This window comes from Geotrypetes seraphini, chromosome 9 (genome assembly GCF_902459505.1).
Source record: "Geotrypetes seraphini chromosome 9, aGeoSer1.1, whole genome shotgun sequence".
NCBI lineage: Eukaryota > Metazoa > Chordata > Amphibia > Gymnophiona > Dermophiidae > Geotrypetes > Geotrypetes seraphini.
Window position 1 is genome coordinate 170,243,175 of NC_047092.1, and position 13,372 is coordinate 170,256,546.

General features: G+C 43.5%; 1 protein-coding gene across 1 annotated transcript in view; it reads right to left on the minus strand.

Annotated features, from left to right (window-relative positions):
- Positions 1 to 13,372, minus strand: part of PHC3 (polyhomeotic homolog 3) — a 132,229-nt gene that overhangs the window by 71,226 nt on the left and 47,631 nt on the right. Inside the window, 2 exon segments of the mRNA XM_033958076.1 lie at positions 10,309 to 10,489; positions 10,491 to 10,529. Of these exon segments, the coding sequence (XP_033813967.1) occupies positions 10,309 to 10,489; positions 10,491 to 10,529 (220 nt within the window).

The window sequence follows — 13,372 nt, forward strand, 5'->3', positions numbered from 1 at the left end:
CTTACTTTTCTGTAACCTCTGCAGCGGCACCGGCACCAGCATGTCCTATGCGTGGTGCCGGTGCCTGAAGATCTGTTTCCTGTGCTGGGCCTTGAGAGTTCACGTTCAATGTGAACTCTCAGGCCTTGCACAGGAAGCAGATCTTCAGGCACCGGCACCACGCACAGGACATGCTGGTGCTGGTGCCGCTGCAGAGGTTACAGAAAAGTAAGAAGAGGGTTCGGGTGGGTTGGGGGGACCTCAAGCCGTGGCGGGGGGGGCCCGGTGGCGGGGGGGGGGGCCGGATCGCGGGGGGGAGGGTGCTGATTCGCAGGGGGGGCACTCGCAAATCGAAGCGCGCTCGGTTTCTGAGGTGCCGATTTTGCGAATGTTTTGCTTGTCTTGCAAAACACTCGCAAACCGGTGCACTCGTAAACCGAGGTACCACTGTATTTTATTTCCACCGGTCCATAGGTATAAAAAGGTTGAAGAACACTGGAGTAGAGTATTTAAGGAAATTATAGAATCATCTATAATAAATCTAGCACCTGGATATAGTAACATAGTAGATGACGGCAGATAAAGACCCGAATGGTCCATCCAGTCTGCCCAACCTGATTCAATTTAAATTTTTTAATTTTTTCTTCTTAGCTATTTCTGGGCAAGAATCCAAAGCTTTACCCTGTACTGTGCTTGGGTTCCAACTGCCGAAATCTCTGTTAAGACTTACTCTAGCCCATCTACATCCTCCCAACCATTGAAGCCCTCCCCAGCCCATCCTCCACCAAACGGCCATATACAGACACAGACCGTGCAAACCAGTCTGTATTGCAGACCCAACATGGTTTCGGCTCTAAAGTATAATTCCATTCTAGAGTATAATTCCATTCTAAGAGCTCTAAACTTCATACTCCTTAAAGGCGCTTTATAGATAGCAAAGCAGTTAGGTGAGAAGGTTCAAAGAAAGCATATTTCAGAGATTGATATCTCACTATACATTTGCATGGGTGTCTATGCATGTGCTTTCTTTGTGAAATCTGACTGGTATAGTGTACCTGCAAATCTTTGCACCTCTATTTTTTTTCTGCACAAAGATTTCTCATGGAAAATAATGTGTGGATCTGAAAGTACAGTTTACATGCATTATTTTCCAATCCTGCGCAAGACACATCCTCACAAATGCTTCTGAGGGGGGATCCAGTAAAGCTTCTGGAAAAGCTTCAAGCAAAATACAGATAAACAGTTATATGAGTTGCAACAGTTTTTCTGGGAAAGTTTATGTGCTCAGAAGCAAAGGAATACATAGCATGTGTCTGAGACTATTGTTCAGTAAGCAATTTTGAACTAGATTGGATATGAATAAGGAATTCAGCAATTCACATTGGATTAATGAGGCTCAGTAGCACTATTAGTAAGAACTGAAGGTTTTTTATCCTATGATGGTGTTGTAGAGTAGAGAATGACACGGTGGCGGTTTACCCGCAGCCACCGCGTTTAGCTGCGGGTAACCCGCCGAAACGGGGAACGAAAAATATCAGTCGCTGCAGGGACGGGGACAAGGCCATTCACCGCCCCGTGGAGCGGTGAATGGTCTTGTCCCCGCAGTGAGGCATGAAGGATCGCGCGGTCCCCGCAGCCACCACCCGCCTGCCCAATCAATCCTAGTGTTTAGCCAGCTCTCTCCCTTCTCCTCACCTTAGTTTGTAGGCTTTCTTTTTCGGCGACCCGCACGCTATCAGAGAGCCGCGGACCCGCTGCTGCTCAGTTTCGATCTTCTGCTCTAACGCAACCGGAAACAGGAAGTTGCAGCAAAGCAGAAGATTGAACACTGAGCAGCCGCGCATGCGCGGCTCTTTAGGAAAGTGTGCAGGTCGCCGAAAAAGAAAACCTACAAACTAAGGTGAGGAGAAGGGAGAGAGCTGGCTAAACACTAGGATCGATTGGGCAGGCGGGTGGTGGCTGCGGGGACCGTGCGATCGCTCGTGTTCCCGGCTCAAACTGGAAGGAAAGAGTGAAAGGGAAAAGGATTCTGGGCCAAGGGGATGAAGACGGAAAGAAAAACCCACAGCAGGAAAGAAAGGGAAGGACAAGCAGGTGAGCCAGATGCTAGAAGCAGGGGGGGGGGGAAGAAAGAGGGAAAAAAGCTAGATGGGGTTGAAAAGAAGACACACACTGGTATGGAAGAGGAAGATAGGGGAAATCTGGACACAGGAAGGTAACAGAAAGAGGGGAAATTATGTGCATGGGGCATAGGGACAGAGACATAAAGGGGACATGCCATGGGGATGGTATATGGACACAGGAGGGGGGGCAATGGCAGATACATAGGGGAGATATTAGAAATGGGGAAAATAGGAGCACAGAAGCGAGATGGTTTGTGGGGATGAGACAGGGACCGAGCTCGCAGGCTCCAGTGGCTTGCACAAATTACATTGTAACGTGCCATGAAAATAAGAGGGAGGAAGGTAGATAGATAGGCCATGCGAGAGGAGCTGAAGGGTGGTAGAAAGGAACAGATGGTAAAGGAGGGAGGGAAGGGTGGTGGTGGAAAGGAATTGGACAGACATTGAAGGAGGGTGGAGAGGAACAGACCCTGAAGGGAAATGTGGAAGACAGAATGGGAAGAAGACAGATGCCAGACTATGGGGGAGCGGAGGGAAGAAGATGGATGCTAGACCAATTGGAGGGGGGGAGTGAAGGGAGAGGCACAGTAACAGCAAATGGAAGACGCAGAGAGAAGACACACAGTGGATGGAAGGAATTGAATGAGAAGATGTGGAAAGCAGAAACCAGACAACAAAGGTAGAAAAAAAATTCTATTTATTTATTTATTTTTTGCTTTAGGATAAAGTAGTATATTAGTTGTGTTGATAAAAATTTATAAACAAAGCCCTGCCAGCTGAACATCTCTTTCTCTAGTTCAGCAGCAGGAACTTTGATTTATAAGAAAGGAATAAGCTAAATATTACAGTACTAAGGCTTATATGGATGCAGCGGGGACGGTGATGGGGCGGTGAAAGGGATGGCGGTGACGGGGCGGTGAAAGGGATGGCGGTGACGATGACGGGGCGGTGAAGGTAACGGCGGTGCAGAGGATGGTGGGACGGGGATGGGGCGGTGACGGGGAAAGATTTTTTCCCCGTGTCATTCTCTATTGTAGAGTAAAGCTATAATTGAGGCTTACTTTGCATGTTTCACATTGGGCAACTTCTCTCAGACATCTGTGGCTTTTTCCTTCATTCCTAAATAGTTGTAAGCACACAAGTGTACTGGAAAGCGTTTTGTGTGTTGTATAGTGAATATATACCTCCAGTCCTTCTATATTTTTGATTTTTTGAGTAGCTAAAACAGTACCTGTATTTCAGAACTCTGTGGGGAGATTTCTACAAAAGGCACCCAAAGTGAGGCAACAGTAAAAAAAAAAAATGTAGGGATGGAACTGTACACATCAACCAGAGATAATATACATTTATTAAAACAAATAAAAACAGTCTGTATTTAGTGCTGGATCAAAATATTAAGACCAGTCTATGTTGCAGACTCAAAACAGATAATCAATCTGTATTACGTTTTGGATCAAAGTGTTGAAACCAGCCTGTATTGCAGCCCCAACATGGTCCATGTTTCAGCTCTAAAGCCTGATTCAGGGGTACGATAAAACATCCAGATAGAGTTTGTACCTCTGAACTAATACATTGCACATGGTTCTTTGCAAGAGAGACGGTATTTTGCTCTCGTAAGATATATGTGTCTATTGGTCACCAATGCTATTAGATTGCCATCTACTGGATGTTTTGTTGTACCCCTGAGTCAGGCTTTAGAGCCGAAATTTCATGTTGGGTCTGCAATACAGACTGGTTTTAACACCTTGATCCAACATGTAGTACAGATTGATTATCTGTTTTGAATCTGCAACATAGACTGGTCTCAATATTTTGATCCAACACTAAATACAGACTATTTTTATTTGTTTTAATAAATGTATATTATCTCTGGTTGATGTGTACAGTTCTTTACCCAAAATTTTTTACTGTTGTTTGCTTACTGTAGGGCAGGGGTGTCAAAGTCCCTCCTTGAGGGCTGTAATCCAGTCGGGTTTTCAGGTTTTCCCCAATGAATATGCATGAGATCTATTAGCATACAATGAAAGAAGTGCATGCAAATAGATCTCATACATATTCATTGGGGAAATCCTGAAAACCTGACTGGATTGTGGCCCTCGAGGAGAGACTTTGACACCCCTGCTGTAGGGTCTTTGAACCCAGAGTGAGGCACCAAACTAGTATTCTGCAAAGGACACAGTGATTGCCCTTTGCAGAATACTAGCTCAGCATGGATTTCATGTGTAACTCTGAGTGTGCGCACTGATGCCTTCTGAAACCTGGTGTAAATGCTACTAAAAACAACTGGTAATGAGAAGAGATAACAAAATATCAAAACAAAACTCCTCCAATAACACACTGCAAACAAGATGTGATTAGAACTGTGCACAAACCAATATTAACTACTAAGAGAAAATTTTATATATATATATATATAAAGAGGAGGTATCGGTGAAATACATGCTCACCAGCACTGTGCAAGAAGGACAAGCCGAAGCCGAAAGGCTAACCATGTCAATATACACTCATATCATTCAACTCCTCTAAAAAGCATAAAATAAATAATGCAAAGCATATTTGTGCACAATACTACTCTATCCCCCCCCCCCACACACACACACACACCCTTTTACTAAGCCGCAGTAGAGGTTTCTACCATGGCTTGGAATGCTAAATGCTCATAAACATAGAAAGATGACGGCAGAAAAGGGCTATAGCCCATCAAGTCTGCCCACTCTACTGACCCACCCCATTAATAATAATAATAATAACTTTATTCTTGTATACCGCATTACCATGGAAGTTCTATGCGGTTAACAGAAGAAGAGACTGTACATTTACAGCGATGTTACAATTTCGTTAATGTTAGATTTACATTTTGGACGATACAAATTCGGTCAGGTTACCTTTACATTTTTTGACAATAAATATACTGTGAAGTTATTTTGGCAGCTAGGTTATATGTTCAGAGCGGTTATAATTGCTATAGTTAGATACAGCAGCGTTACAGATAGCAGTGTTGCATGAGGTGGTAAGGGTCTAGGGGGAGAGGTCAGGAGGGGAGGGGGGAGGAGAGAGGGTTGATCAGAGGAATTTGTCAAAGAGGTAGGTTTTGGTTAACTTCCGGAATGTTTGATAGTGGGGGGAATTGGAGATGAGGGTAGAGAGGCATTTGTTCCATTTGCCCGCTTGGAATGCTAGAGATCGGTCAAGGAATTTTTTGTAGAGGCAGCCCTTCATGGAGGGGAAGGAGAACAGGTAGGTGCTTCGTGTGCGAGAGGGGCGTGCAATTTCAAGGTGTTCAGATAGGTAGATTGGTGAGGAGCCTGCTAAGGTTTTGAAGCAGAGGCAAGCGAATTTAAAGGTGATTCTTGCCTCCACTGGCAGCCAGTGGAGTTTAGCATAATAGGGGCTGACGTGGTCGTATTTTTTGAGGCCGAAGATGAGGCGGACGGCGGCATTTTGTACTATTCTTAGGCGTTTGATGGCGTTTTTGTAGGCTCCTAGGTATATGATATTACAGTAGTCCAATATGCTTAAGATTAATGATTGGACCAGTAAGCGGAAGGTGGTGTTTAATAGTGCGGCGTTTCCAGAGGGTACAGAAGCATTTTTTGACCTGGGCATTGGTATGGTCTTCGAATGTTAAGCATCTATCTAGGATGACTCCGAGTATTTTTATGGAGGGGTTGATAGGATAATCTAGGCCGTTCAGTTTTATGGAGGTGTTTGTTATTTTGTGGGTAGGGCTTGCTAGGAAGATTTTGGTTTTTTCGGTGTTCAATTTTAATTTAAATTGTGAGGTCCATTGTTCTAATTTGGTGAGGATGGAGGATGTGAGTTGTTCCGTCTGTAGGGTGAGTGAAGTTAAGGGGATGATGATGGTGATGTCATCAGCGTAGATGAATGATTTAAGGTTTAAGTCAGCTTTTGTCCGTGCTAGAGGTGCCAAGTAGATGTTAAAGAGGGAGGGGGAGAGTGGGGAGCCTTGTGGGACTCCATAGGAATTACGCCATTGATGGGAGAAGGTTCCATTGCTGTGGACTTGATAGGTACGGCTAGTTAGGAAGCTTGAGAACCTGTGTAGTACTTGGCCGGAAATGCCGATGGAGTCAAGGCAACGGAGCATGATATCATGGTCGACCAGATCGAAAGCGCTGCTTAGGTCGAATTGGAGTATTAGGGCGCTTTTGCCCAGGGAGAATAATTGGAGGAGGTAGTTGGTGTGAATGCTAATGTCCTAGTTCCTTATCTCGACCCTCGTAGGGATCCCACATGGATGTCCCATTTATTCTTGAAGTCAAGCACGCTGGTGGCCTTGATCACCTGCACTGGAAGCTTGTTCCAGTGATCTACTACTCTTTCTGTGAAGAAATACTTCCTGGTGTCACCATTAAATTTCCCTCCTCTGAGTTTGAGCGGGTGTCCCCTTGTGACCGAGGGTCCTTTGAGAATTCCAATATGCGTGGATTACAAGTTGTTCAGAATTCCATTATTCATGCTTTGACTAGGATTGGAAAATATGAACATATTGCTTCATATCATTGTACTGGCTGACTATAGAATACAGAGTGAAGTATAAGTTATTACTGTTGGTTTATCTGAGTGTACATCGGTTCTCACCAAAATATTTACAAGATTGTGTGATGTCCAATGTGCCCTCGCAACTACTGCCTTCTGCTGCATGATGTGATTTGGTTATTCCTACTCATAAGAAATTAATTACATTTAAAAGCTATGAGAACTAGTACTTTTTCATGTGTGGGATCTGTGGAGCGGAACAAGCTTTCAGTATACATCAGGCTAGCGAACGACACGGGGACAAATCTGTCCCCTCAGGAACTCAATTTCCCAGTCCTGTCCCCGCAAGTTTTGTCGCTGTCCCTGTCCCATTCCTGTAAGTTCAGAATTAACCGCACAAGCCTTGAACACTTATGATTTTAAAGTGTTTGAAGCTTGTGCAGATGAAGATCAAGCTTGTAGGAATGGGGCAGGGACAGGAAAAGAACTTGCCAGGACAGGACGGGACAACAAAAGGACCTGTGTAGTTTTAAGAAACTGCTAAATGAAGTATGATGGTGGATGCTTTTTATATTACTTAGCATTTTTTGCTGACTTTGATATGTTGATTTTGTTTTGTTGTTTGTTTTAATTATGTATATATTGTAATCTGCCTTGATTAAAGGCAGAATGTAAACTATAAACCATAATAGCCTCTTTTACCACACCGGGTTGGGGGGGTTATCATTTTCCTTGTTTTATTATAGCAGTGGTCTCAAACTCAAACCCTTTGCAGGGCCACCTTTTGGATTTGTTGGTACTTGGAGGGCATCAGAGAAAAATAGTTAATGGCTTATTAAAGAAATGACAGTTTTGCATGAGGTAAAACTCTTTATAGTTTATAAATCTTTCCTTTTCGCTAAGTCTTAATAATAATATTGTAATTTATAGCTAAAGAGACATAAAATCAAGACACTTTTATTTTACTTTTGTGATTATGATAAACATACCAAGGGCCTCAAAATAGTACCTGGTGGGCCGCATATGGCCCCCGGGCCGCGAGTTTGAGACCACTGTATTATAGCATCCCATTTGAAATTGAAATGCTAGTGTGGTAGATTTATAGTTTCAAGTTTTATTAGGATTTACTATCATATTCAATTGGTAAAAACCTTCTAAGCAGCTTAGAAGTTACAACACTAATAGGAAAAGGGATATAGTGAAATGCACACAGACAAGACAGTGGAGGTAGTGGAAAGAGCTAAAACTGGCAGCAGGATAGTAGGTAGGATAAGCACACCAAGGGAACCATCAAATCTTTCAGATATCCATCCCAGGGCCTAAAAGAGGATTAGGAGTAATATATAAAATAACTAGCTAATTACTGACTTTAGAACCTCCTGTCTAGCTGTAGTGCTTCTCAAATTATAGTCTACATACAAATGGTTCATAGACAACGGCACGAAAGACAAAAGCGCGTGCCAACAATTGAGCACAGTGCGCGCCGCCGCACCACACAAAATTACAGTTTTTAGGGGCTCCGACGGGGGGTTTTGTTGGGGAACCCCCTCATTTTACTTAATAGACATCGCGCCGGCGTTATGGGGGGTTTGGGGGGTTGTAACCCTCCACATTTTACTGTAAACTGAACTTTTTCCCTAAAAACAGGAAAAAAGTGAAGTTTTCAGTAAAATGTGGGGGGTTACAACCCCCCACACCCCCCACAATGCCCCCACAATGCGGCGCGATGTCTATTAAGTAAAGTGAGGGGGTTCCCCCCCACGCCCCCCCGTCGGAGCACTAAAAACAGTAATTTAGAGCGGCGTGCGCTGCGCTCAATTGTCTGGGCGCGCTTTTGACCTGACACCCATACAAATAGAGGTTCAGTATGTTCATTATTCGTTTTTACTGATTCAGCATGTCACATCCTCATAATCGCCTTTTTGTCAGATATTGTCAGTTATGGTATTTGATTTAACATGAATGTTAAATATTACACCAATGATGTCACAAAAATGATGATTGCTATTTTATAAAACAGCATGAGTTTTAGGGCTCCTTTTACGAAGGTGCGCTAGGGCCTTAACGCGCGCTAGCTGCTACCGCCTCCTTTTGAGCAGGCAGTAGATTTTCGGCTAGCGTGCACTAATCCGGTGCGTGCGATAAAACCGCTAGTGCACCTTCGTAAAAGGAGCCCTTAACGTTTTACTTGAAAAATTGTACAAGGTTTTCTTACAAAACAACATGGCATTTGTTGATGTTCCATCCGAGATGAATGGATATGGAAGACTCATTTTTTTATAAACATTTATTTGTTTTTAGTATATGTTGGCTGTGTCACATTTTTATACTCTCACATCTTTACGTATTTTCTGTTATTGTGATTATACATATTACTTTTATGATCATGTTATCGTTATTATTGATTGTTTTTATGAAAATTTATTAGATTTCTTATTCTCATGTATGGATTTAAAGATTCCCAATGCAGGCCATAGGTCTGAAACATGTTCATGTCAAGTCTTTTTTAGTGAAGAATAAAAGCACTCCTGTATTACCAGTCATCTTCACTTTTTTTGCATGGGAAGAACTACAATGGCAGGTGGGATAAATATGCAAAGGGAGCTTTCAAATGCCCATCCTGGGGCCTAAATGAGGACTAGGAGTATAAAGGTGTGGGTAATTATGAATAGGCATCTTTGAACAGAAATGTTTTGAGCTCAGACTTGAATTTCTCTAAGGATGATTGAAGTTGCAGTTACATGGGAGTTCCAAAGAGTAGGGCCATGTACTGAGAAGATGGATTGGTGCATATGTTCATGTTCTTCTGCTAGTTAAGTCAAATCTACTCAATTTATGATCATGCAATAAAAGTTATGCAATATTGTGGAAATTGAGGACCATTTTTTGATATGGAGTCCTTTCGGTTGCTGGTCCAGTCTACTGTGTTGTCTACCTTGGATTATTGTAATATTGTTTATTTAGGGTTACCAAAAAAGACTTTATTAAGACTCCGATTAGTTCAGAATGCTGCAGTCTGTTTGATTTTCAGTCTTAAAAAATATGATCATGTTAGTTCTTTTTATACTAGACTGCACTGGCTGCCTTTTGGGGCCAGAGTGTTTTTTTAAGTTTGGGTGTATTTGTTATAAGGCACTTTTTGGATTATTACCCTCTTATTTGGTTTCTTACTTGAAATTGTCTTATACAATAAAATGTACCAGAAACTCGGGTATATTCATCTTCCCTACCCCAAGGGCCTGTCGTTATAAGATTTTTTTGGACAGGACATTGAAGTATCAGGTAGGGAAGATGAACTCCTGGATGGGCCCGTTGATTGCTCAAGCCTATTCTTACTTTACATTTAGAAAATTATTAAAAATGTATCTATTTGATAAACAAGAATGCTGATTTTTTTTTTTTAATATTACGATGGTGTTTTATAATTATTTTTAACCTATGTTTTAATGATAGCAACGAGTTGAAATCGCATCTTAGTTATTGCTGCATTTGACTGATGTATATAGAAGTGTGTTTTTGAAATTGTATATTCTGCTGAAATATTTCAGTTTCTTTGTTGTGAACCGCCTAGAACTGTTGGTGGGCCGGTATACAAGAAAATAAATTATTACTATTGCCAATTGGCCCCAATACACCACATCCTATGTCCTACCATGAAAATCTGCAATGTATTAGTAACCTTTTAAAAAGTGTGCTTCCCACCTACCTGGTGCTATCAATGGATGTAAGCTTGAAGGGCGAGTAACAGTTGTACTTCGCAACTCTGGGCCAGGGCTCTCTCCTTTCTTATTACTCTCTGGAGACAGATCTGGGTGGCTGACTTTGGAAACTGATGTAGTTGCCTTGTGACTTACAGCCAATGGCTGACTTTGACTAATGGTTTTTTGCCGGGCCGTTTTGTTGCCCTCTCACTGTTAAATTTTGTACCTAGGGCAAAAAAGCAAATATTTATTATGAAATCAAATTCTTCCAGTTAGTTTTATAATTACAGTTATAGTGCTTTCCTATCCATGCACTGGTTAGCTACAAGCAAACTTAGATACCATATATACACTTTTTCTTGACTATCTCTAGTTACAGGGAAATACTTTTAAAACCATAAAGAGGAAATATTTTTTCATTCAGAGAATAGTTAAGCTCTGGAACGCATTGCCAGAGGTTGTGGTACGAGCAGATAGCGTAGCTGGTTTTAAGAAAGGTTTGGACAATGTTCTTGAGGAAAAGTTCATAGTCTGTTATTGAGAAAGACATGGGGGAAGACACTGCTTGCCCTGGATCAGTAGCATGGAATGTTGCTACTCCTTGGGTTTTAGCTAGGTACTAGGGACCTGGATTGGCCACTGTGAGAACGGGCTACTGGGCTTGATGGACCATTGGTCTGATCCAGTAAGGCTATTCTTATGTTCATATCTAGTGACTTCATGAAAGAGAAATATGTTGCTCAAATAACCCCAAATATCAAGGTCACTCCATCACACCTGTCAGAATAGTAAGAGTAAGTAAGAAAAAAAAAAGGAGGGTAGTTTTCTAAAGAACTTGACCACATATAATAGGGTTGTACACGTTCAAGTGGGCTCTTATAAATATTGCCCAGGGGAATACATGCCTCTAGAGAAGTGGTAGGCAAACTCATTAGTCAGAAGAGCCAAAGATCAGCAGTACAACGATTAAGATTTCTTTTGAGAGCCATGTTTTTAGGAATCGGTTTAAACTAGCTACTAAAGTTAAATAAAACCAGATATCATAATAATAATAATAATAATCTTATTTATTGCCAAAAAAATCTTTTTCTACCTTTTGTCATTTCTGCTTTAATCATCTTGTCTTCACTCACTTCTTTCTAGCCAGCATCTGTCCTCTCTCTGTCTTCCATGCAGCATCAGCCCCTTCCATGTCTGCCCTCTTTTTCTCTCTGCCCCTGCCATCCACTGTCTGCCCTTTCCCCATTTCATATGGCATCTTCCTTCTTTCTATGCTCCTTCCATAAACTGTCTATCTTGTGTTCCTTCTCTCCTTTGTACATGATTCATTTCAGCTCTGCCACCTCTCCATTTTTCTCTGTCACCACCCCCTCCCCAATGCCCTGGCATCGCTCTCTTCTCCTTTTCTTCCCACCCCATGGTCTGGCATCTGTCTCCTTCCCTTCCCTGATTCCCTGACATCTCTCTCCTTTCCTTTCATCTCTCCCTCCTCATCCATGCTCTGACATCTCCTCCTTCCTTTTCCCTTGGTCTGGCATACCTTCCTCCTTACCTCCATGTCTTGTCATATCTCCCTCTCTTCCCATATGCCCTGGCATCTCTTCCTCCCTTTCTTCCCTCCATGCCCTGGCATCTCTTCCTCCCTCCCTTTCTTCTCAAGCCCTGGCATCTCCTTTCATTCCTTCCTTTCCCTCCAGTTGGGTGCAGCAATTCTCTCCCCCTCTACTCCCTTTCCTCCTTCTGTTACCCTGTCCCTGGTCGGCAGTGCAGCCCATAAACGGATGCTCCAAGGCCTGGCGTCATGAACTTCTTCAGGCAGCAGCAGCATTCACAATTTACTGCTGTTTCTGGCTTTGGGCCTTCCTCTCTGTTGGGTCCTGCCTCAGCAGGAAGGAAGGCCCAAAGCTGGCAACAGCAGCTAATTGTATACGCTGTTGCTGCCCAAAGAAGTTAAAGATGCCAGGCCTTGGAGCACCCAGGGCAGACCGCTTCTCTCCTTGTAGCCGGGGCCCCTCTGAAAAGGAACTTTTAGCTCTCCCTCCCATGCGAACCCCGCTGACCCACTACAAGACGACTGACAAACCTCCCTCCAGCACTCATCAGCAGCCGCAGCACTCTAAACAGGCTGCTTCGCAGTTCACAGCCTTCTGCAAGTGATTCCCATGATGTCATCAGTGACACGGCAGAGGGAATCACCAGCAGAAGGCCGTGAACTGCGAAGCAGCCTATTTAGAGTGCTGCGGCTGCTGACGAGTGCTGGAGGGAGGTTTGTCAGTTTTCTTGTGGTGGGAGGGTTGACGGGGAGGGCCCAGGGTGATGACGCAGGGGTGTGGTGGGGTGGGGCCGGGCAATGACTCAGCTGCGAATCCAGCCAAGGTGAGGGAGATGCCCAAACAGCCCTAAAGCACTGCACCGGCAGGCCCCCCGGCCATTTTGGGCCCTGTCCTTTAATCCGGCTCTGATGGAGCCTCTCTCACAAACTGCCAGCGGCTGCCCCAAAGTTTTCCCTCTGAAGCGATCTGCCCTGTCAGAAATGGGAAGTTGCGGCAGAGGGAAAACTTTGGGGCAGCTGCTGTGTTGGGGCCCTTCTGTGCAGGAAAATTTTGGCTACTGGCAGAGCCGTACTCAAGTGGCTAAAGAGCCGCATGCGGCTCGCGAGCCATGGTTGCCAACCACTGCTATAGAGTAACACACAGATACACAGCTCCTATTTTTATATGAAATACATGTTGGTAGTTGCAGGTGTGCGGAATAAGCAGAGCAGGGCCAGGACTAGCACTTATGAGCAAATATATACATACATTACATTACATTAGTGATTTCTATACCTTGCGGTTACATACTGTATTGTCTCTAACAAAATGCCCACTACCAATAATTGCCCACTTCCCTGCTTAAAAACTGCAAAACACTGGACAATTTGGTCTTCAGTCCAAATCACGATTCTTCCAATAATCATCCAGCTCCTCCTTGGCAAGTTAAACGACTTCTTTACATCAGTCTTCACGAGGGAGGACACATCCAACATCCCGGAACCAGAGGAAATAGAAAATGGAGATCAAGATAGCA